General features: G+C 38.7%; 4 protein-coding genes across 7 annotated transcripts in view; 2 read left to right on the forward strand and 2 right to left on the reverse strand.

Annotated features, from left to right (window-relative positions):
* Window positions 1-25863, reverse strand: part of qin — a 69570-nt gene that overhangs the window by 40070 nt on the left and 3637 nt on the right. The gene's annotated exons all lie outside the window — the stretch shown is intronic.
* The window catches only part of LOC6632591 (putative uncharacterized protein DDB_G0291608), a 31543-nt gene that overhangs the window by 4740 nt on the left and 940 nt on the right, over window positions 1-25863 (forward strand). For 2 of the 3 annotated variants that reach the window (XM_070207008.1, XM_070207009.1), the window contains exons 3-8: window positions 19483-19931; window positions 20652-21178; window positions 23399-23974; window positions 24091-24935; window positions 25442-25647; window positions 25712-25854. In XM_070207008.1, coding sequence (XP_070063109.1) covers window positions 19483-19931; window positions 20652-21178; window positions 23399-23974; window positions 24091-24935; window positions 25442-25647; window positions 25712-25854 — 2746 coding nt within the window. The remainder of the gene's footprint in view (window positions 1-19482; window positions 19932-20651; window positions 21179-23398; window positions 23975-24090; window positions 24936-25441; window positions 25648-25711; window positions 25855-25863) is intronic. The other variant, XM_070207010.1, reaches the window with a different exon arrangement.
* Window positions 14588-16396, reverse strand: LOC6632589 (Testis-specific serine/threonine kinase). The gene is made up of 2 exons (XM_002056192.4): window positions 16217-16396; window positions 14588-16133 (listed from the first exon to the last, which is right to left on the reverse strand). The coding sequence occupies exon 2, from the start codon at window positions 16071-16073 to the stop codon at window positions 15171-15173; it is 903 nt and encodes a 300-aa protein (XP_002056228.1). The 5' UTR covers window positions 16074-16133; window positions 16217-16396; the 3' UTR covers window positions 14588-15170.
* Window positions 17643-19056, forward strand: LOC6632590 (testis-specific serine/threonine-protein kinase 1). Its single transcript, XM_002056193.4, has 2 exons — window positions 17643-17808; window positions 17887-19056. The coding sequence occupies exon 2, from the start codon at window positions 17915-17917 to the stop codon at window positions 18869-18871; it is 957 nt and encodes a 318-aa protein (XP_002056229.1). The 5' UTR covers window positions 17643-17808; window positions 17887-17914; the 3' UTR covers window positions 18872-19056.

The following is a 25863-nucleotide window of genomic DNA, read 5'->3' on the forward strand; positions in this document are numbered from 1 at the left end:
GTATATCCGATTTAAGCCCTAAAAATTTTATTAATGATCAAAGTCGAAACATCCAAGGTAAATCAATGCGTTATCCAATACATAGTGTGGGGCTAAGTGAAGCATGAAGAATAATGTATAAAAGAAGGAAGCTGGAATGTTTTTAAAGGCACCATAACGCAGGGTTTAAGGTATCTCCCAGGCGGACATGCCTATGCTTTAGCAGTCTAATTTTTTCTGCAAGTTGCTTTCATTTGAATTGGGCTTTTCATTTGCATTGGAGCTTTGATTGCTTTATGGCCTCTGGCCAAATTTGCACAATTTTCACCCAAAAGCAGTTAATATCTTGGCAACACAATTGGTTAGCCCGTTTGGCAGATCAAGTGCTTTACTTAACTAGGCGGAAGACAACACCTAACCGTTAAACCTGATTTTAAGACTTTGCGGACTCAACAATGACTGCATAACAGGTGGAAGTATTTGGGCAAAACCGGTGCCAATAAAAATAAGCCTTAGAGGTTCTATTCACATACAACTTGTCGCGAGTATTCCTTAATAAAAAGCTTTCGTTCTGACTTTTAATGTATATAAATTAATTTTTGAATTGTTTGCCATATTTAAATGTTAAGAATGAGGTGAAGTTGTCTAACCAAAAACCCACTTTTTTCGGCTGCATTATTAAGAAATCAAACGCAATGTGTCATAATCGCAATCAAAGGCAACAACACCACACAAGCAATTATATAAAAAACAAAAGAGCTGAGGGAAAAGCACCTCATACATGACTTTTCTTCAATCAAAATTCAAATGAAAGCTACGCAAACTTAACCGAAGACTAAATACTCTTGTAACTATCGATAGATAAGTGTTTATTATCGATCAAAGGCTCGATACCATTGGAATTTATTAAGATTAAAATCTATCTTATGTAAGAAAAAAATGCTAATTGTAACGATGACTATCGCTTAATTCCACCCAGCATCGATGATAATATGGCAAGTTATGGCCGCGCACTACAGCTGTCCTTATCGATTATTTTGCGACTATATACACTTCTATGTCACATAATCAACAGCACCAAACTGTTATAAAATTGAATATTATATTATAAGAAGCTAAACAATAGATAGCAAATTATCTATAAAACCGATAGCGTCGAAATAAGTATTTAACAAGGAACTAAACGAAACGATTTGAAATAATTTACAGTTTAAAGAACTTGTAAGATAGCAGAAAGATTAAAACCAGTTTAGCTTAACGGGTTTAGTGAACTGGCTCTTAACAGTGAAAGCCCAATGTATCCAATGTCAAGCGTCTCAGCCTTTAGTTGGTAAATAAGCTTATTCAGACATTTAGACATTTCTGGGCGTTGCGTGCCAATAATTTAGATTTCGTATAGCATCAAAATTCTCAGGAAAGCAGCCTTATTATATGTGCAAAAAATTATGCAAAAGCTGATAGCTCGAAATATCCAATTAGGCGGCGCCACTCTAATAAAGAATATGAATATGAATTGCTTAACATACATATATTTATGTTGGCATACGTCACATGCATATCTAATGGACTCACCTTCACAAGGGTATACAAGCTCAAATATATATTTCATGCGCCGCTAAGCATGCCAACAATAACAAAAACAACAACAACAATTGAAAACTGGGCTAACAACAATTGCATGAGCAGATGATGTCTGTGCGCCCGCTGAGGTGTGTGAATATTTTACAGTCATTACACGGCGTATTTTTATTTTGGCAATAACAACCACATGGCGCCGTTGGCCAAATAAAGCCGAAAAAAATGTCAACACATGATACTGTTTCTTTTTTGATGTTGTTTTAAATACCTATTAGCTATTGAAAGGGGTATATTGGCATAAGGCATTCAGCTCTGAAGACATTATGCATACATATTCTAGGTCAGCATCAACAGCGATAAAAATTTAATCCACGATTTGACAGACTAGACGAGGAACTTTAAGTTTTAAGAACCTGAATCATAACTAGGATCAAGAATATTTTCATTTCCCAAATTTGAAAAGGGTTTTTTTAACAACCTTGGTTTTTGGTATAAACCCATATTTTAAAGCTATCTTTAAGTCTTGTAAATATTAAAGAGATCTTAAAATAAGCAATGAAGGTATTTAGGAAAGACTTTCTTTAAATTATAGGGCTGCAGGTAGAAGAGGCCCAGCTGCTTTTTACAGCGGTGTATATATATACAGATTTATACGAATTTAACGCTGCTCCAGCCAGCGTACAGGGTATCTTTAAGTCAGACGCTGTCAATTCGAGCCTCTAGGGTTTCTTCTAGTTTTTATTTTGCTGTGTTAACTTGGCTTATTAAACAGCGCAGAGAGTTGCTTTGTTAAGTGGGCAGACAATGTGTAATGGTAACCCAAACAAAACGCTGCATTTGGCAAGGCATTCCAGTGCTGTTGTTATTGTCATTATTATTATTATGATAATTATTGTTGTTGCTGCTAGCCTTAAGCGCTGCGCTCTCATATGGCATTGCACTCAGTGCTGACGCGTTTGGCTCGTGCGTAACTACTTTTAGGCCTTATGAAGAGGGGCCCCAGAGAGCTTTAAAAAGTAGATGACAACATGACATAATTGATCATTGTTATTGTCTTTGTAGTTGCTGTGAAATTTAGACCTGAACTGACAAGGCCTAGAAGTGCTTTTAATTAATGATCTAATTAACTAGAAAGTCATAACACACGGTGACATAATAGCTTAAATCAAAGGGAAAGTTTAAGAGGCTCTGCAATTGTTGGATTGTGACCAAGTTGTAGATCAGCTTATATGCCAGCTATATACGTACATATATGTGTATAGCCATGAATGCGATAGCGGGTTTACCGTATGGTCGCCAAACGGCAGCTACTCAAAGACTCATTCACTCACTCGTGCCACTCGTCCATTGATTGCACAAAAGGCATAATTGAAATTGTTCAGTTCATGCAATAATCACAAGTCCATCAGTGATGCGAATCACTGACGATAGCTCAATGGGTATAGTTATTATTATTTGATTTTTACTGGAATTGCGTTTTGATAACTTTATTCAATCAACTGCTAAGCTTTAAAAGTTATTCCCCTCAAAAATTACCATTTTCTTTATGTAGTTAACCAGAATTTAAGCAGAAAATGCAAAAAATTGGCTAATGTTAATCATAAATGTACAGGAAATGCATTTTCTTATAGATTTTTAACAATTTTTAAATGATTCCACTTAAAGTAAAATATTATATATCATTTTATGCCATTTTTAAAAAGTAATTATTTGTGATAAGTTGTGCAGTATTTGATGAAAATATTTAAATAGTTCACTGTAAAATAGCAGCACCCAAATGACATATAAAGAAAACACAAAATGGAAAAGAGAGACCAAATAAAGCGGTCGAGGAATTTTTAGCTATCCAGAGATATGGGCAGTGAAAGAGACTAAAAGGCAAAAGGATGAAGGTATTGAGAGAGACAGAAGGAGAAATTGACAGACAATAACAGAAAATCCTAAAAATCGTAAAATTTTGAAGTTAATTTAACTTGACATTGATGTTGCTAAATAATTCTAGTTAAAACAACTACCGATAATAATTTATCAAAAGTTCCACAATTAATTCGGAGATAGTGCTAATGTTATATATTCAAAGGCATACAAATATATCTTAAAATTAAATGAAACCTGTGCTTAACATAGGCTGCTATCGAAAATTGTTTCACATATATTTTGTTTGGGTGATTGCTGATCGATTGCATAAACCAATTCATAGTTATTGTTGTCAAGGTTGATTTAGAGTTTTGGGCTCTTCATAAATCATCGAGACAACGGCTGCTGTTCCCCTAATTAATTTATGCTCAATATTTATTTGCTATTTAAAGCTTGTGCCATGTCCGAGCCCTGAGGTAGCACTCTAAGGCAGACCTGTAACAGTATATAGGAGGTGGGTATTAGGGAACTCAGATAATTGTAAACATTTACATAAATAAGGCACAATTATGTTAAAACTAACGAAATGTATATATGCCCGCTAAACGCTGCAGCTGAAGGTCGGCTCGATTATGCTAATTATATCCACAACTCTGGGTTTTTGGTCAGAAATTATTCACCAAAGATTACGTAACTTTTACTTATTTGGGAAGCCCCAGCAAGTAATATTGGTTCTTAATCAAACACAATAAATCGCATTCGGTAGTTGAAAATTGGCAACCAAGTTGCCAACATGCCAACAAGATGCTCAACACCTTGAGTTTACGGGTCTACGCGGTCCACAGACAGCAAAGTAATTAATTAGCTCGTAAAGACGGCGACATTATTTTTATTTTTTTTTTTTTGTTTTTATTTTATTTTATTTTTTTTTTTGGCATGAGGCCAAACCACAATCTAAAGCCAATGATCTCGAGCAAACAATTAAGCAGCTCAGATTCTAAGCCACAATAGCGCTTACTAGACCATAAATTAGGGGCGGCATTTTGGCCAGTCGCGGTGGCGTAGGCGACCGCCTGACACATGCCAACTTGGCAAAAGCCAAAAAAAAAAAAAAAACGCGGCTTAAAGCCATACAAATTAAATTTAACAGCAACTTTAACATGTAAGTTAAATTAAAATGCTCAAAATGTTTTTTTTTTGGTAATCGATTTGTGTCGATAAAGAAAATACTTAAGAACATTTCTTTTTTTTGCTGTTTTAAATTTTACACATTTGTCTACAACTCTATAAAATCATCAAAAGAACGGCTATCTTCAGCACTCTAAACAAAAATATTGTTTTAAATATATGGTTCGTAGTAGTACTCCTTGTAATTCCTGATATTTTAAAAAGCTGAAAGTTTTCTATTCCAATAACTTTAAATTCAACAGATTTTCCCTAACAATATGTCATAGTCACATACTTATAAGACTTTTATCTTGTGTGGGACATGCCATACATTTTGTCGATCCACATATATTTGAAAAATAACAATTTTTCTGCGAAAACTTAATTTTTGACCGATCAGTCCACTGATAGCTGATAGCTGCATAATATAGTATTGCGATTTGGTCAATTTTGGCGAATGTATTGTCTTGTGACGATAGATTTAAGACTAAGGGCAGATTCTATCAACTTCAATTATGATGCTGATCAAGTACATTAATATTTATACAATTTATGGTCGCGGAGATGTATTCTTCTATGCGTGACATAATAACAATGCCCTCTAGAAGTGTATATTCTCACCATAGTGAATTGAACAAGTCACAAAAGTGCACAGGGTCAATTTGTTGTGCGGGTCAGTTAGTTGTCTGACCAGACCTTGTCCGAGCCACAATTAAAGAGCGCGACTTAAGTGGTGCCCCCAAACTTGTAATTTGCCACAACACGCACTTATCTGTTAAGTAAGCAGCGTTCATAATTCATAATTAAATGCATCTGTGAGCTGCAAAGCTCCAAGTTTAAGTTTATTTTCATGGCTAACTGTTTCCTCTCGCAGCATTCACTAATTTAATGTAAATAAGAAAAGTCCGTTAACCTCGGTAGCTGCTTAAGCAGCATCTGTAGCATTTGACAGATTGAGGAAATTATAATCTGATTCGATATAGATGATTTTTAAATTATGTGTAATCATGATTTTTGCATGCTTTTTATAATAAAAAACATTTTCCTAAATTGCATCCAGCTAGCTTTATCAATATTTCGTCATATTTGGTAACAAATTAACAGAAATGTAGGAAAACCTAAAAAAAATATTTTCGATTGGTAAATCAAAATATTTGACAGTAATAATAAGTAATAATAAGTAAGTGTAGTAAATATGAAATATATATATGAAATATAGTAAAAGCTTTTACTCGACTTGTCTAAAAATACCTCTAGACCCAAAGTTTGTAAATCTATAGAATATTGAACTAGAGTTTTGAACAAACATAAGTTTTTGAAAGTTTGAGCTTGGGAGGAGTATATATACATATATATAAATATTTTTTTAATAAGGTGGGTTGGAATCAGATTTTGTAACTTGCGAATACTCCCAATAAGCATTGGTAACAATAATTTTTTTGAGAGCATAAGCCTCAAAGAAAAGAAAAAGAAAGGATTGGCTGCAAGTGCTATACAATTTTTATAAAAAATATTTGTAATTTGTTTGATTTCCGCCTTTATTTCTTCAGTTTATAAACATAAACAACAACCCCGAAATAAACGTAAATTGGGTTAATTGGAGAAGTTTGTAACGCCCAAAAGGAAAAGGTTAGACCTGCGCGTTTTATAATCTTTCCATTTATGTTAACAGTAACAATAGTTATTTGACTTTAGCTTTAGCAACAGTCGGCACGTTTTGATTAGCAAATTTCGTGCGACAGATTAAGACATTTGCAATGCTTGCAGAGCTGTTATTAGTTATGGTTTTCGTTGATCAGAGCCAGCCCCTTAAAAACGTGACTATGACGGTCTAATTAGCTACATTTTGTGCCTTATTTAGTAAGTAGTATATCAAAGAGACAAGCCCCAATAATGACTACTAATTCTAAACAATCGACGATTAATTCTAAGCGTTTGTCGACAGGCAACGAAAAAACAAAAGACTGGGATTAATTGCCATTTAGTGAACGAAATGACAACAAACTGACCTCGTCATAAGCCCATGCAGTAGTCCAATGAGAACAAAATTAACCTCAACATTAAGCAAATGACCCCAGCAATTTCCGCCTTCAATTAATACACGTTCCTCTGAACAGCAACAACAACGGGCACAAATCATAAGTCGACAGTTTGCTGAGAACTTACTTCGATTACTCTAAATGCAAACAAGCTTAACGAATGTGCTCGACTGGCAGTTACTCTGTGCTATACTGAAAGTAATCTTATCAAGTTCCTTGTTTGTACCTAGGAAGATCCCTAGTGCAAGCTTCAAGCAGTGCAATTCAGGCAGTGCAATTCAGGGATTGCAAATTCAAGCAGTTTGAAATGTTGCTGATCTTGCCTGCTCCTAACTATTCTAAAGATTCTTCAATAACTTCTAGATTTCCTAACCGATCAGTATGAAACGTGTACCAAAAATAGACCAAATAAAAACAATATCTATGAGCATGCCACAGGAAATAAATTGTCAAACACAGATTTTCTGAATACGAATCAATCAATCAATCGGCTGTGTTCTAGTGTATAAGACGCCAGCTTTTGTCTATTACATAAATTATAGACTTTCGTACCCATTTCATAAACAGAGGGTATAAAATCGCTGGCGTATTAGCTTGTGGTCAATCGTGAACTACATTTAGCAGCAACAGCAGCAGCCGGAGCTGCTACGAAATACGGACGGCCGGCAGCTGGCAGCTGGTCGACCTTGATGTAGCCATTTGAACAAATATCTAGACGATCTCTCGCTACGATCGATTTCGATGTGGGGCGCTGCAAATCGATCAGAGCCGCCATAAAGCAAAGTTTTCGCAGTTCGTCGTCCAAATTTATGCAATTTATTTCATTTGACTTTTGGGCTGTGTAAGTGAATTATATTCAAATTTGTTTGGCTTGGCTGCGCTTTGACTGATAAAAATCACATTTGGATTTACAGTTGTGTTTGTCTTTTACTTTGCCACAAAATAACAAAAATATAAATAATGAAATAAATAAATTACATTTAATTTGCGTAATCAGTTTTCAATGGCATTGAAAAATGTCGATTGTGTAATTCTGGCCTGCAGTGAGGGCAGAGGCCAAACTATATGAATGTGGCAGCCAATCGATATTACAGCAGTAATTGTATGCCTAGATTTAGAGTTGGAATTAGTCTATAAATTAAGCGCATTTACAGCAACTGTCAGCGGGGCCACACAAATCGTGCCCGGCCATGGCTCATACGTCCCGTGGGCGCTGGCAGCAGGTCAAGCGTTTGGGTCAACCCACCCAAAAATATTAAAAAAAAAAAAAAAAACAAACAAAAAGCGAATGTGAGACAAATTGAATGCAGCAACTGGTCATGAGTCATGACAAGCAACAGTAGTCGAGGAAATCATTTTGTTAACACATTTGCAGGAAGCATTTATGTAAATATTTGGACATAAATCTCTCAGATCAGCTGGCCATGAAATGCAAAACTCTATCATAATGAGATGCACCTGCCCAAATGAAGACAGCATTTAAATAAAATGCAAATTTTTAAACACTTTGCCGCGGCGGGCAGAAAGTGTAACAAAGGGCCAAAAGTCAATGCCCGAAGACGCATTTCATTTGCATGCAATTAGCGAACGGTAATAAGATGCAAAGTAAAGCGCTCGACTAGAAGATATCCTCTACTTTGCCTCAAAAAGCCGCTGCACAGACTGTCAGATATTAAAAGAAATAAATGTTAGCTACATAAAATAAACGAGAATCAATTAATAAATTTTGTGTTTCTACCGTTTTTATCCACAAGATATTCTCAAAATTGCAAAATCAATAAGTATCGAATTTGTAAAATTGAAGAATTATAATTAAGGAAATGTTAAATATACGAGAAGCAATAATCGGAGAAAGCAATAATTAAAGGCAAATGAAAGAATCATCGATATGACGTACTAAAAACTGATCTGCGTATGGCATAAGCATATGGCATGATTGCTCCTAAGTGTGTTCTACTCTCCATTTAAAGTTTGTGCAGGGAATGCACGGGTTGGACAGCGACTGGTAGCAGCGGCAGCTAGTAATGGTAACTGGCAGACCAGCCGGCAAATGGCAGATTGACTGACTGACTGGCTGTCGTGCAAAACTCCTAACAAATTGAGCTCATTCACTTTTCAGAGCTATTGACAAGAAATTGTACAATTCTAAAGTTGACAACGTACCAGCCTCACCCTCAGCCTCAACCTCTCCACAGCCCACATCAGGGACCAAACGTCGCTTGCGACTTTGATGAACGCAATTTGATTAGCTGCGTTTCTTTAATGGGCAGTTGTCAGCTTAAAATGTATTTTAAGAGGGGTTGGCAGGCCTGGAGAGTCAGCAAACGGCAACCCATTGCGACATAGGCAAAACAAAACGAAACGTTACAATTCGAAAATGAAAATAAGAAACAACAAAATTAAATCAAACCCATTCACTTTTCTGGCCTGACCGAGCGCAGAGAAAAACGTGGAAATCAACAACAATTGAACACATTTCTGTGTTATTTTTTTCCCATTACTTAACTCAAATTGTAATAACAGCGGTCTCAATGTGAGCAGTCGCTTTCCAAGTGCAAGCTCATATATGTGAAGCTGCAGACAGAGACAGATGTTTGTCGCATCGAAATTAAAATGTTATAATTATTTATAGCTTTGTGCTTTTTTCGCTAGACAAGTTCTCAAGGACATAATGGACTGAGACGCTGCATATGTCGATTATTTATTATCTAAATGGATACTTTTTGTTATTTAAATATTTCTAATAACCAATTGTTTAGGCATTTACCCAAATGTTGACAAGCAGGTTATTTTTAATAAATAAACATTTTAAGTAAAAGCCGCAAATTAATAAAAGATATTTGAAATGCCAAACAGCGACTGAGTGAGGTAGATTAAAAACGTTCATTTAAAAAATTTTAGGTATATTCCTTGAAATTGTATTTATATATTCTAATATACAAGCAAAAGATTATTTATAGTCGAAAATAAAAATATAAATGCAATTCATTAAATTATTGTTATATTTTTAACAAATTTATGTTTCTTATATGTGTTAACTTCGTTTACTTCCCAAATTGAACACATTCTCAGAAATTATATTTACTAAACTTATCATATTTTCACACTCACTCTTTGCATCTAAGGACTAGGCTTCAAATAAAGATAGTAAAAGTTAAAAGAAAATCTAATAGTAAAGAAATATATATAATATATAATGAAAGTAGTCTCTAAAGTGGCAAGAAAATATAATAATTATAAATAATATTATCAAGGGCAAAAGAGGTACGGGTAGTCGATGAGTAAATATTCCTTTGCGACAAAACTTTCTCTGATATGCACCACTTTCTTTTGTTAATTTTTTAAATTTCTTTAAAGTTAAGGCTGAACATTTTTTAGTGATTTTCCATCTATGATAAGACCCAAGCCCATTTTTTAAACAGAGTTACCTACTCTACCATTTTTATATTTGGCCAAATCTTGGCCAGGCTCTTATGCAAATGCAGTAAATGATGATTTATAATTTTAGCAGCGAACTGCGCTGAACCCAAGAGTCGTTTTAAGACTAATCTCGCAATTTTTCGCACTTTAAAGCTGGCTAATATTTTGAGAGCCGGGCCTAGTGCATTTAAAGACGGACACTATAATTAGCCTGTAGCCAAGCAAAGTGCCTGGTGTCTCGGCGCATGCGCAACCGTCGCCCACCTTCGGAGCGGGCGACAGGCTACAATTTGAGTTTTAGATTAGCGGGGCTTTTGGGGGGCTTTACCAGCAGTTGCTCGGTAATTGAAGAAACTGCTGTAGTTGCAGACAATTTGCGCCATAAATGGCCAAAAATATATATATATATACACAATGCAGTCGGCATATCTGCGGCGTCTGGCTGTTATAATTTTCAGAGGTAAATTTTTTAGCCAAGTTTGGGGTCTGAATGGATCCAATGGACAAATCAGAGCGTTGTTTCGTCCACTGACCTCAGGCACTTGGCGATGTGCGGTTCACAAAAATGTCCAAAAACACAAATGGCGTTCCACGTTGACAAAATTAAAATTCATTTACGCTCAAGTAAATATTTACGCAATAAATTTGCATTTAATTGCATTTGTGAAAAGAGATCGCGCACGCGATAGGCATGCGAAAAACGCCACAAAACATTGGCCAAAATCAAATCAAATTTAAACGAGGTGGCGAAAGTGACATATCGCAGATAAAATACCCTCTGCTCTAACCGAAAGCTTGTAATGCGATACAGCTAAAATATGAGACGCATAATAGAACTATATTTTGATATAATTACTTGATATTTAATCGAATGTTCCCATATCGGAACGATGCTTCCGATAGCGATTCGATACATCAAACTCTGACATAAGGATATAGTATATAGAAGTAATATGTCAAGGTTCATTGGAATCCTCCTCACAGAAATGTACTCAGCTTCTAGCTCAGAGATCTCTTCTCCATAAGTTACAGATTTCGTGTCATAATTGAAATATCCTCTGCAAGGGTATTAAAACAGGCCGCAACTGTAGTCCACATGCCAATAGCAGGCCCAATCTCGTACCCAAACCCACTAAACAATACTCTGGCAGCCGGCAGCCAATACCCATACCCAAACCCATTTGCTGTCAAATCGACGAAAACAATTTGTGCGACGTATCGAAATCTAATCAAATTATGCGCCAGAAATGTCGAAAAAGCGTGAAATGTTTTGCCAGCGGGCCAGAGTGCTTGCCTATTAACCCTGACCAGGTCCCAGCAGAGTTCGCTATGTTGCGGAGTGCGGGCTAGAGGGTATTTTGGATACGGGGTACTGGGTGCTGGGTGCACACCTGACGTTTCCAAAAATTGCATCAAAATTGCGCCAAATAAGAAGCGATGCACAATGCATTGGCAAATGTTATGCAAAATGTGCGCAAAAGTGTTTGGCAAATAGCGAGTGTGTATCCGTATCTGTATCTGTATCTGTATCTGTATCTGCAAATATGTATCTTTATCGAAAGCTGCATCTAAGCCCGATGATGGGTAGAGTGTGCTCGCATTATTGGAACGCTTCAACGGAGCCAAGCAAAACAGGAGTTGGGCATTTGGCTGTGCGGCTAAAATGTTTTTATGCGGTTCGCTTAATGTGTTTTAGCCATAAACCAACGCAACGCACATCAACGGCTAAAAATGCAATGCCAACAATGAACACTGAACCATGGCACAATGAGACAATGTTAAATCAAATTTAACATTTATTTAGGTTGAGGGAACAGCCTCCGCTATTCGTACTCCTCCTTTGTGTATTCCCTGCTCCCATTAAAAATGGGAATAATATCTTCGGGTGTAACAGGCAGACGGAGTCGGAAGTTTAAAATCATCGATTACTAAATCTGCTTTCAGAAAATCGATAAAATTCGATACATTTTAAGATATGCTGTTAATGCATAACTCGGGGCTCAATGGAGCTGGATAAAGCAACCATTAAAAAAAAATAAAAAAAAATGGAGGTATCTTCTTGGGCTTTGATACATACAGACACTCGCATGTCATATTATGGCTTCGAAAGCTATAATTGTAAATTCAGCTTGGCGCTGAGTTTATAGTATCTCCTAGTCGAGCACTTTCGGCACAAGTTCTCATACATGCTTTTAGCTGGCTTCGTTTATTTGTTTTGTGCGCCTAATTGCATTTGCACACACTCTATTAAAAGTTGAGCGTGTGTGTGAGAGAGTGTGTGTAATTGAAATTGCAATGTGTGGGCGCTGGCCAACAAGTGTTGGACATGTGAGCAGTTCATTTGGCTAACTATATGCTAAATTGTACATGTTCCTGCCGCACCTTTGGACAATTGTTAACGCTCGCGTTTTAGATTGCCACAAAAACGCGTAAATGTTACTGACAACATTTTTGGTATTATTCAAAAAAGGATTGGCTGCAGTGTTTAAATACAGTTCATGGGAGTTGTTGCTAAATTAATAAAACAAATCTTTGCATATATTTAAAATTGCATAATGATTGCATTGAAAGTGCAGCGTATATTCTCGTAGAGGTGAAAGAAAGAGGAACCAGTTCCTCCTTTGCTTTGAGCATGAGCGTATTTTTGAACCCTGATCCCTTGATCGCTTGAACTTGTCATGACAAAATAATGCAGAGAACCAGAATTTCATTGTCTTGCTGTTAAGCCTTTCAAAATATATAAGTTTTGTCAGGTTTTTAATATTAATATTAACCAATTTAATGCATACATTTTAATTCCCAGAAAGTACTCAAGTGTAAAAAAGACAGATGGAGAGTAGTATAAGTATAAGATACATGTTCAATAATTTACATCATTCAATAATTTACATCATTCAATAATTTACATCGATTGTCTGATAGAGGAAATAGAGAAAACCGCGGACGCAAGAACTAGTTGAAAAGAAAGTGTAAGGTTAGGAGTAAAAGTATAAAGCATAGTAAGCTTGGAAGGTTGAAAATGATTAAATAATTATACTTTTTATTGTTCTAGAAATGATGATAGTTTTCTTCTTAAGATATAAAACATATTTATGAACTCCGAAATTCGAACAAATGCTTTCGAAAATATTGCTAATGAGGGTATCTAGGGTATCTGTTATTCAAATTAAAATGTTTTCTAGATATAGCATGTTTTGTAGCTTGGTATATAGCAACTCAAGTCTTGACACTTGATTGTGCTGTAATTAGGCGGTTTGGCAATTCAATTTTAGCCGGGCAGCTGGTTGAGCTAAACAAATCGAAAAACCAAATTTCATTCAATTGATGAAAAGTGCAATAAGAGACGAACAAAAAAAAGATTTGTCAAGCAAAAAAGATGAGATAGACAAAAGTGAACGGAAGTTGCCGGGCAACTTTCGACACACAGCTCCAAAAACAATAAGCCGGCGCTGCACCGAGAGGGGGGTTAGTTTAATAAGCCGTTGCAATAACAACAGAAATGCGTTTTCATAGTTGATGCATCCATGAAACTGAAACGTTGCCTGGAAATTAATTTGAAAGCAGCAAATTTGTGGAGAAGCTGAGCACATACGAGATAGATGAGCCAATGCACAACACTTTAGTGCCGCAGGCGCATACACTCACACACACTCACACTCGCACACTGGCACTCACACATGCACATATTAATTAATTCAAAATTGAATTACGCATACGCACAGGTGTACACAGGCGACGCTTAAACTAAAACTAAAAGACGAGTTGCTGCCACACACATTGCAGCTGCAAACACTTGGACAAAAGAGTCGTAAAATAAAAACACAGCATTCGTCGGGCCATAAACAAAAGCAACAAAAACCAAAGCTAACGAACCAACAAAAACAACAGCTAAAAGAAAAGGCTCTAAAGACTCAGCTCTAAACATTTTGTTAGAAATTAAGCCTGAATATGGCCAAATTCAGGTAGTTGTTACCTGGCAGTGCCCCCAGTGGGTGTACACATTGTACACCACACATGTCACACACTGTGCCGCTGTCTTTGTCTTTGTGGCACGGACCAGACCAGGCCAGACAAGACTAGCCCAGGCCAGGCCTGGTCCGTGCCAGTTAAAGACTGTTTGGCCACTTAAGCTGCCCGCGCCGCAATGCAAATTATCTACCCCAGAGCTCCGATTTGGCTCGTATTTTCGGACACTTATTGTGCGACTGTCGTCTAGAGATTGTTGTCGTTGGCGTCGTCATGGCTGCCAATTGCAAGTTTGCTAGTTTGCGACACATGCCGCCCAGGACACGGTTGCCAACAAGACACAATGCACACACTAGAGGTGAACTAGTGAGGAATCCGTTGAACGGGTAGTTTCGTTTGATGCAGAAATATGTGTTTAAATAAAAGGCTGCATGTCGAAAAACAAGAATAAAGTTGGTTCGGCTCACGATTCGAACCAGCTGGTATAAGGTTTGTTTACGCTTAAAACCATGAACTTAATTTCATATGATTATTGCATTTGATGCAAGTTAACGAATAAATGAAAGTTTATTCATAAGAAGTTCATAAGAATCATTGCAACATATATATTTCACTTTGAAAGTTTAACTAAAAGGACGTCAAGATAACAAATAAACTAAACACAATATATAAATTTTGAAAGGCCAAAAGCTTTGACCACCTCTAGATTTTGCTCAGGTCTGGTCTCGGCTCACTAAGCGCATGTTGCACGATAAACAATATGAGGAAAAATTTTGCAAATTCACCTAATGCTATTTTATAATAGTTTTTCTTGAATGATTATGACAGCGTCTATGATGGTCAGGCTTCGTTGGGTTTTCGCAGAAGCATTTTTAATTGTTAATCGAAGTTGAACAAAACAGGGGCAGCAGCAAAAGGCACCAAGACGCTTGACAATTTTTAATTTATTCCTCATTTAGTGTAAGTAGTGTAGGGTATACCTAACAATTCAACTAACTATGAATATATATAGATACATATACATATATATATATATATTATACATACACATATATATAGACATATGTATACACATAGTTGGAAATGGAATAGCTCACACCTGACTATCTGATGAATACTTATGAAGCTCTGTTTCCAATTCAAAATATAATGACCACACTTTCATTAAGTGGACGCCGACGGTCGCGGATCCTCCACAGAGACCAGCCAGCTGCAATTGAGTATTTCACGCAGATCCCAGCGCGTCGCTGCATCTGGCTCCAACAAGACAGACACTGTGGCCTTGGCGTGCGGCGATATGACATCCTGTAGCTTCCGGCGAAACGCGAACTTCTTGCCGCGTTGATCTTCCAGCAGTTTGGTCAGGTTGCTATCATCAAATGGCATCTTGGCATTCATCATTATAAACAATATGACACCCAGGGACCAGGCATCGGCCAACTTTGGATCGTATGGCACACCACAAACAACCTCCGGTGCGGCATATGCGGCGGAGCCGCAATATGTCTCCGATTTCAATTGATGTCCGGCCTCGTCTCGACAATAGCGCGCAAACCCAAAGTCGGCCAATTTGACATTGAGGCGCTTGGAAAGCAGAATATTCTCGCACTTAAGATCACGATGCGCAATATCATGTGTGTGCAGATACTTTAGGGCTTTCGCCATCTGAAAGAACCAGACCTTCGATTGTTTTTCATCAATCGGACCCGACTTCTTGATATGCGTCAATAGATCGCCCTTTTCGGCGTAACGCATAAATATGAAGATTTTCGGACCTCGCTGTAAGATGCTGTGTATCTGTATAATATTGGGATGATCCAGTTTCGTCAAGATCTCCAGTTCCCGTGGAAAAAACTTGTGCACAAAGTCGGTGGGGGCCTTGGCTTTATCGATGATCTTGCAGGCCAGATTAACACCATGACCACTCTCATCCGCATAGCCGGCGGTGATCACAGTCGCATAGGATCCTTCGCCGATCTTGTGGCCAATATTATAGCCACGCTGGGCCAGGGCGTCAATGTCGGAGCTGCGTGTGCTCAACTGACGGCTGCCTCCATAATTGGTCATGGTTTATGGAATATGAGCTAAATCAATCGATACGCTGCCTATGATCTTTGCGTGTACCAACTGCATTATTTTAGCGGAATGGAGGGCATAGTTAGATAAGACGTTAGATGATCAATTCTTCTCATGTGTATCTGTATATTTACCGTTGTGTTGGATTTCCCTCACTAAACTTATGAATTTGATGGTACTATAATATAAAGTTGACAAAATTGCCTATTCCAATCCAGAAATTTTGACGAAATTACAAACGTTGTGAAAGAGCAGAGACAAATAATAAAATAACTGAAACTGAAACTGCAATTACATTCAATTTTGTTTTAACTGGCCATGTCTACTATGCTCTACTTTTTTCCATATAATAAAATATATATGTCTTCAATTTGAAGTATTAAAAAAAAAAAAAACTAATTAGGCTACCTACTGCAAACCAAGTATACTTCAAATTATTTCAATGAAATCTTTTTCCTAAGTCTTTAAAATACTTTATACACATTTTTTTATTATTATATTTTCGAGCATTACATTCAATATGCTCAATAAAAAATACAAATTGGATGTACCCTGAAGCCAAGACTTGGTGTTACCGCAGGCATAGATACTATCTTGTATGAGTGCATATACAAATATATAAAAAAAAAATTTATATATACCTCTGGTTGTATACATTGGTAAGCCATCTCTATACAATTGTTCGTCCTGATTAACTGATTGTTGCTCAACGCATAACCCAACCCATAAGATATAGCCAAGTTTTACTCTGACTAGCTTGGGACGGTATTTTAAGAGATTTGTGGACAACGTATATATGTAGCTTTTTTTGTATCAATCCGATAGGTTTTTAAAGCACATTTTCAAAAATCCCTATGAAACGATTTTTGTAATTCAGCCCACGGCAGTTAATTGTGCGATCGACTACAAACTCATTTTCAAATACCTATGTAAAATGTTATTTGAGATTTGGTATATTTAAAAAGTGTGACATCATTAAGATAGGCACCTTCGATACATATATATTCCTGATGAGGTCAACAAGCTAAGTCCATGTAGACAAATTATCGTTCCTTTTTTCTATCTAAAGCCATTTCGATCACATATGGCATAGAGCCTTCTTTTTGCACTTGACAGAACATATGTGTTCAACTTCAAAACAGTTGTTTATATTATATGAGTACATAGTTAGACACATAGATCCACTTTAAATTTGGACTCGCTCTATATAAGCATCGATCAGGGAAGAGCCACTTGCGTGAACAATATCTGCAGTTTAAGCTAAGCCATAATACTTATACATACTAACATACTATGTTAGTCGGTGGAGAACTTAAAACTCAAATCAACATATTCTTTCGAGAGTAAAAAGCTTTTAAAGCAACAACACTTATTGTATTTTATTGACATCGGACTACTATATCACAATGCTTACAATAATGTGTCGAAAATTCAGTTTCCTGTGACTCAAATAAGCATTTGAATATCGTATATTTGTCATATATCTGCAAATGTTTTAAATCATTGCATCTGTTTTTTTTCTACAATTTCTATTAAGTCGTGAAACCAAAGTAAACTGTGTTGAGTTGCTCAAAAATACTCTTATATTATTTAACTTGCGTTCGTATTTGCCTTTGTTCTGTCACGTTTTTATTTTGTCAAAATTTCTGGATTCGAATAGGAATTTTAGTTCGTTTTATATAATATACCATCAAATTCCAGTTTAGTCAAGTTAACCAATGCAACGGTAAATATGACGTATACAACGAATAGCCAATACCCTCATAAAACAAAAACATCCTCACCCTCTAATTTCCATATATAGTTGGTAAATTGAGAGGCACCATTTAATCATGTGCAACAATGGAGAAAGTGCCCAGATTCAGGGCACACGAAGCTCTGATATTCACGCATTGGCCCAGCAGGGCTATAAAATCGGCAGCAAGATCGGCGAGGGCTCCTATGCGACTGTGATAAATGCCAGCTATACGGAGGAGAGTGGTCGCAATATCAATTTGGCCTGCAAGGTGATCGACAAGGAAAAGGCGCCCCTTGACTTTGTGGAAAAGTTCTTTCCGCGCGAGATGGATATATTGACGAAACTGGATCATCCCAATATTATACAGATTCACAGCATCTTGCAGCGCGGTCCGAAGATCTTCATATTTATGCGCTATGCCGAGCGAGGTGATCTATTGACGCATATTAAGAAAGTGGGCTTCATTGAGGAGAAACAGGCTAAGATCTGGTTCTATCAAATGGCCACCGCCTTAAAGTATTTACACAGCTTTGATATTGCCCATCGGGATCTCAAGTGCGAGAACATTTTACTCTCCGAACATTTCAATATAAAGCTAGCCGATTTTGGTTTCGCCTGCTTCTGTCCAAACGACAGCGGCGGGCAGTCGTTGTCGGAGACGTATTGTGGCTCGGCTGCATATGCCGCACCAGAGGTTGTTTACGGAGTGCCCTATGATCCGAAACTGGCCGATGCCTGGTCGCTAGGTGTTATTTTGTTTATTATGTTGAATGGAAAGATGCCATTCGATGATGCAAATCTGTCCAAATTACTGGAGGATCAACGCTCCAGAAAGTACGCGTTTCGCCGCAAGTTGCATGACCTCATCACGCCACATGCCAAGGCCACAGTTGCTGTGCTGCTCGATCCGAATGCAACGACACGCTGGAATCTGCGCGAGATTCTCAAGTGCAGCTGGTTGCTTCTGGAGAAGGAGCAATCACAACAACAAATTCAACAAAAACAACAACAACAACATCGACTACAACAGCAACAGCAGCAAATACAATAACAACAACAGTCGTCAACATTAATGTGTTCAAATAATTGCCGAAAATTGTATATTGGCACCCACTCAAAAAAAGAATTAGGTTTTAGTAACAAAGTTGAATGTCCGGATGCATTGAGTCCAAAATATTACAGACCAATAGAAAAATTTAAAAAATAAAGAAAAACTTAGCTATATATTTATATAAACATTTTATGTGTATAAATTATTTGTCGATCGATAGAGTATTGATATGATTATTGACAGTCCGTTTGTTTCTATTCGAACTAGCCTCTCAGGCTTAAAGCTATTTAATGTTTCTATTGTAGGCAGTGCATATGTCGGAGCCAAACGGATCGGTCCACTGGTAAAAACAATTTGACGCCTAACCCCAGAAATTACTCGTTAAATTATGCTCTTTGTGTACGAGCCAACTCGTATCTAGATCTCAATACTTTATTATATAGCTCTATAAGAAGAATCGGTTGAATGCCGTACGAAAATATATTTTTAGTCACGGCTATGATATTCTGATTACAGAGCATCTACTTGTCGTATTTGTTACTTTCATTAGATAAGTTTTCCAACTCAATTAGTTTTATGTAAGGCCAATAAAATGTTTAATCTTTTTACAGTTGCCTGCCTGTTGCCGCTGCCTCATGCCACGGCCGGTGGCAAGCACAACCACAGCGGTGTCATTGCAGACGCCGAGCTAAGCGCCTCGGAACGTAATCGTCGCTTGATACCCTATATGGCCTTCTATTTGCCCGCACCGGAGCTGCCCATCAATCAGCAATATGCCGTCAAGCATGCCTCAGCTGCCGGTGGTTCACAGCTGCTGCCGCCCGCCGCCGCTGGTGCAGCGCCTAGTCGCATACCAGTGCCCGTTGCCTACATGCCACAGACGCATCCACAACAGCCGCATCATCAGACGCCGCATTATCAGTCGGGCGCAGCGGACGTGTATCATACGCTAGCGGTGCAGCATGGCCCGCTGCCACCGCTGTCACCTGTGCACGGCAAGGAGACGCCATCGCCGGGCGCCACATTTATTGCCTACAAGCCATTGAATCCAACGCACAAGGCAAGTAAAAAAAAAAACAAGTTAATTTGCACCAGTCGAAAAGGCCCGACTACCAGATACCCTGGACCCCAGCTGCCTGCCTCTCGCTTCTCTCTAGTAAACATACAGATACACTTCCTAATTAATTTCGGTTTCTTTTTGTTCGACCTTCATAAAATTGTCAGGGCATACAAAAGTGTGTATGTACCAAATCCACAAGGAAATGACTTTTTTAATTAGTTAATGTTTTGGATTTGAGTATACTATAGGAGATTTTATATACAAAATTTGGTATCTATAGCTCTCATACCAAATCCAGTATGTAGGTATTTCCAGCTCTTATAGGCTCCGACATAATTTTTATTAAGTTCATGCACAAGTTATAAGAAAAACTTGATCTGAAAGGGCTAAAGGAGCACCCAAGTGCAGACGGATAAACTTCGAACAGATCGGGCTATTGATGCTGATCAAGATATGCATAAGTTATGGGATCGGAGGTGGCTGTATCTACATATGCGTTACACATTTCGTAATAGAATTTATTATTATTTCGCATTTTATTCGGTAAATTGAAATCACTTTAAGTACAATTCAAGCTGCCAAATATTGCCTGTTACCTACATTTGCACACAATCATTCCACCCTTTTTACAAATGTTCCCTGGGTTCAGGGTATAACGAAAAATTGCAGAGCATAAATAAAGTCAAATATAATCGTGAAAATCATAATATATTTAAACAGCACAAGACGGTGCAGCACTTTCCGCCTTTGCCACAGCAGGAACAGCAAGAGCACCACCACCACCACCACCATCACCACCAGCAACAGCAGCAGCAGCAGCAGCAGACGGAGCCACTGCAGCAGCAGTACGAGTTGCTGCCACCGCCTCCGCAGCTGCAGCTGCAGTTTCAGCGGCAGCGTGGCAAACAATCAAAAGTCAATTTAACGCCGTTTACAGCGCAGAATACGCTGCCGGGACACTTTATACCCATTATTTATACGCCGCTGAGCAAACCGAACAGCAACAGCAACAGCAACAACAACAACAACAACGACAACGACAACAATGAGCTGCATAATGCCAATACAATCAATTACAACAAAAATCAGTCGCCATCTGAAATTGTCTACCATAAAAATTCGCATCAAACACAAATTGTTACGGATTATGCAGGAGATGTGCCCTCAGCAGCCGGAGTTGCCGCCTCACCGGATTCACAGTCATCGGGGGAGGCGCAGCCGGAGGATGCGGTGCATGCGACGCCGAGGTAAGATTTTTGTGTATGACATACGAATACGCTGAAAAAGCTCTACAAAATGCAGACACATTCTTTGTGTGTATCTGTCAGATATTTGTTGGTATTTGTATCTGTGCATCTGTCAGATACATATCTAGCATAGACTTTTTGCTACTATTAGCAGCGCTCTGCTGATGGAATTGTTTCTGCCGTTTCCCACACACTCACACACGCGCTCAGCCACACGCTTAGCTACTGCCGCCTATCGCCACCCATTGTCATCATAAAGTGGTTGTTGTTGCATGTGCAATAGCATGTTGCAAACAAATTAAAAATCTTGCATCCACATTTCGCCAACATATGTACTTAGACTTAACAGTTCGAATCATGTGTACCCTATATTTAAATTCTGAACTAAACTCACAATTAGATAATTTTTTCAATTGTTTAGATCGATGTGTTTCTTTATGACAGTGACTTATTATATTAACTATCCAAATCACAAATGTAATAGAAAGTAAGAGAGAAAGTAAAGCTATCTTTGTCTTCATTTTCGACCGATCGCTCTTATGGCAGCTATATGATATAGAGATGCGATCCGGTCGGTACCAGAATTCAACGTTTCAAGACATAGCCTTAAAATTGAGAGATGAGTTCGCATAGAATCAGACAGACGGATTAGGCTGCTGAAACTGATCAAGAATATATATACTTTATCGGGTCAAAATAGCGTTACAAGTTTCGAGACAAAATTATAATGCTTTCTGCAAGGGTATAAAAAACACAAGTTATAAATAAATAAGGAGTGAAAGAAAAGGATATTAAATACTCCTACTCCTACGAAATATTCCCATATTCTCCTATTTGACCGATTGTTTATTATTTTTAGCTTTCTTTTTGTTCTATAACTTGAAAGACTTTCTTTAAGCGTCTGTATTAAACAAGATCGAAATTGATTCCCTAGTATATATTAAATCAATTAATTTCTACAAAAATTAATAATATAGTTTTCAGGTTCAACCCATTCCTATATGTGTACTGTGTACAACAAAAATACAGATAAGATTAAGTTTCATCAAGCTTGATTTAATTATTTACCCAGTCGGGTTGAGGATGTTTGATTTCTACCTGATTAAATGTCGTAATAAGATTATAATACCAAATACTACGCTTATAAAAGGATTCGATTGTAAAGAGATTCTCATTTGTTCGATTCTCGAATTTTTCAGTTTCAAGAAGTTTTAAAAGGCAAGTTGTAATGGCTGAGCACAGTTCGCTTTCACGAATTCGAATTAAAGATAGCAACAGTTAAGATATTTATTGTTACGAATATTAAGCTAGAGTTGTTTTTTATGATGACTTTCGTAAAGGTATTTTGAAGAGCGTAAGGCAAGAGTTGTCTTTAATGATGTCTTGTTTGTAGGAATTCTGAAATATGTTCCTTTTCCATATAATTAAAATCAAAATCGAAATTGTCAATTCAGTCGTTGGCTATTCTAAAACACCATCGTGTACAAAAATTGAAATACATGAAACAGTTGTGACATTTTAAATAAGTAAAATAGAAAATTAAAGGTAGTATAGAGAACGTTTGTGCAGCACCGAGCTGCCGTTTTCGTTGTGTCGGCGACACAAACACGGCACAGCACACGTTGCACAGGTTGCATGCAATGCCCTTGGGCATAGAATTCAATTGCATTTAATGCGTTGCCTCAACCTGTGCTTCTGCTTCTGTCTCACCGACTGTCCCTCCACCATCTCTTTCAATGTCTCTGACGACATTCGGTCTGGTGACGTAAGAAGCTGTTTGCTGTACCCCACGAGGCGCCGCCCAAGGGGCATACAGTGGGTGTGTGCTCTCAATGCTCTGGCCGTGTATTGATGAGCGCCTTCTGTTTATCTCGTAATTTTCACAAATTGCAAAATCATGTCATAAACAACCGCAGGCAAGCTGGTCAATGCAAAATATGTACATATGCATACAGGTCAGCAGCTGTTTTTACAACCCCTCAGACGAACCCAACATGAATACAGTGAAAGCTGCCAGGGAGCAGAGCCTTCGCGCTCAAAGCCTACTAACTGAATCAGGGAAATGCCAACAAGAATTAAAATTACTTTTTATAATATATTATGTAACTTCAAGACTAATATATATTGGCCTGCTAAAGTAGTTATCCGCCCAATGGAGCTGCCCCTTAGTAGAGTTTTCACTGTATGCTCAACTCATACGCTTTTGCATGTGCCCCGCAGCGTTGGCTATAGCGTGTACAATGAGCCAGCCATTGTGTCATCAGCCCCTGCCACCACATCCGCCGCCTCATCGACATCCACAAACCCACAAACCGCATTGATAGTACACCAAAAGTCGCCGGCATATGGACACGTGAGCAAATACGAGAGTTACTTTAACATGTCGCCGGATCAGCAGCAGCAGCAGCAGCAGCAGCAACAACAACAGCAGCTGACTCCGCAGGAGAAGTACGTGCTCTACTTGCAGCAGCGCATGAAACAGCAACGGCAGCAGCAACAGCAGGAGCGCTTACTACACCATCATCACCAACATCATCAACAACAACAGCTGGCGCAAAGCAATACGAAAGCTGGCAAACATCCACACAGTCACCTACATACGCCAACTGCAGCACCACCTCCACCACCACCACCACCATCACCATCACCATCCCACCACAGTCAGTTACACAATTACAATGGGCTTTTCGTGCGGCCGGAGGCGGCACAGACAGCGCAGCAGCAACAGGTGCTGCATATTCCATTGCGCGCCCTCATGGGTCAACTGCATGAGCAGCCAAAGGACTCGCTGCTCGGGTAAGTCCACACACTAGGAGCCATTCGAGTGCCTGAACATATGCTTGGGTTTGCGTTCTCTCAGTCCAACTTTTATAAGCTTTCTCTCACTTCTTTGCCCTCTCTTTTTAACACAGCTCACCCGCACCGCCCCACTTCATCGATTACCTCATCGATGGACCGCGTCAGTCGCTAGACGAGGAGCAGCAGCAGCAGCAACAACAGCAGCAGCAGCAACAGCTGTCACATCAGGAACACTCTCAAGCCGCACCCTCGCATCCGCCACAGCACGCCTACATTTTGGTAACCACCTCAGCGCCCTACGCGGAGCATTCGCAGCCACCCCGACTGCCTGATGTACAACCCACCCGTGCACCTGTGCTATACAAACAGCAGCCCACGTTGCGGCTGCAACCGGTGCCGCCTGTGCACAAGTACCACGCCACCCGGCGACCCGTCTATATCAGTCCACCCACGCCCAGCGATACGGTCAAGATTACGCCCAAGTATGTGTATGTGACCAGTAAGCCGTCGCCACAATCTGTCCACAGCGAGTCGCCCCAAGCGCCGCCTGTTAAACTCAAACCCATCCACAAATACACGCCAGAGCGTGCGCCTGCTTCGACACGACCGAGTCAGGTGCTCGACACGGTGGATGATGCGGATCAGCTGCCCGACATACGCACCTCCTCGCTGGCAGAGATTCTGCATAAGCTGCAGGCGAGCAACCACCTGCCACAAACTCTCACACCCGATAACATAGACAACTCCATCAAGACGCTGATACGCATCCTGCAAAATCTGAAGCAGACCCAAACAATTGTATCCAATCCTCCCCAGCATCATGAGACCAAACACAGCAGCAGCAACAGCAACAGTCCCGACTATGATTACAACACGGCCAGCGAAGAGGAACAGCCGCACACGCCGGCAAAAGTGGCGGGCAATGTCGATGCGGATCTGCTGCAGCTGAGCGGACCAAGTGAGTTACTTTCAACTAGATAGAAGCTTTAAAGGAGACTAGTATAAAGGATCAGCAGTTTCATTGGAAAAGCAACCTATCTGTTGTCTGACCTTTAGGCAAAGTTAATGTATGTGAAGGGATTTCAAATTGAATTTAAAGCCATTCGCAAATTCACCCATTTTCCATATATTGTGGCGAATTGCCCGAAATCCTAAGAAAATGTCATAAATATTTTAAAAGATATTCAAGAGTGAGCAAACAAAATATCTAAATCCATTTCTCAATGAATTTGCTTCAATTTACGCGACAATTTTATTTTTGCCCATATTACACAAACTGTCGCGCATAATTTAAAATCGATTGGAAATTTCACTTTCACATCTTTTTCACACATCACCGTGAATGTTCCTTAACGCAATCATTCAAAAAAAGCTCGAAACTGGTCGGAAATAAATCATTTAAATTCAACATTTTAGCTTTCATCTTGGATTTTACACTGATGTTAATAATTTTTTATCCTACAGATAAACATCCGGGTCCTAGCACAGGACGTGCCGGTATTGATTATCCCAACTACGCGGAGATTCCAAAGACCAGCTTCGAGTGCACGCAGCAGCGTTACAAGGGTTTCTTTGGCGATCCAGAGACCAATTGTCAGGTGTGGCACTATTGTGATCTCAATGGAGGCAAAGCCTCATTCCTATGCCCCAATGGCACAATCTTCAGTCAGGTAAAGAATCAAAATATGAAAAGCAAAGCTCGAACTGTAAACACACTCCCCGTTTTTTTTTTAGATCGCGCTGACTTGCGATTGGTGGTTCAACGTGAAGTGCTCAACCACTTCCCAGTTATATGTGCTAAATGAGCGTCTGTACAAGTATATACTGCCCTTTAATCCTAAATTTCCCGAGGACTACAATGGACCCATTGTGGATAAGTAAATGCT

The sequence above is a fragment of the Drosophila virilis genome, chromosome 2, assembly GCF_030788295.1.
Source record: "Drosophila virilis strain 15010-1051.87 chromosome 2, Dvir_AGI_RSII-ME, whole genome shotgun sequence".
Taxonomy (NCBI): Eukaryota; Metazoa; Arthropoda; class Insecta; order Diptera; family Drosophilidae; genus Drosophila; species Drosophila virilis.

Coding starts and splice junctions, on each gene's coding strand:
- LOC6632590 (XM_002056193.4), top strand. CDS start 17,915: ATGTGCAACAATGGAGAAAGTGCCCAGATTCAGGGCACACGAAGCTCT.
- LOC6632589 (XM_002056192.4), bottom strand. CDS start 16,073: ATGACCAATTATGGAGGCAGCCGTCAGTTGAGCACACGCAGCTCCGAC.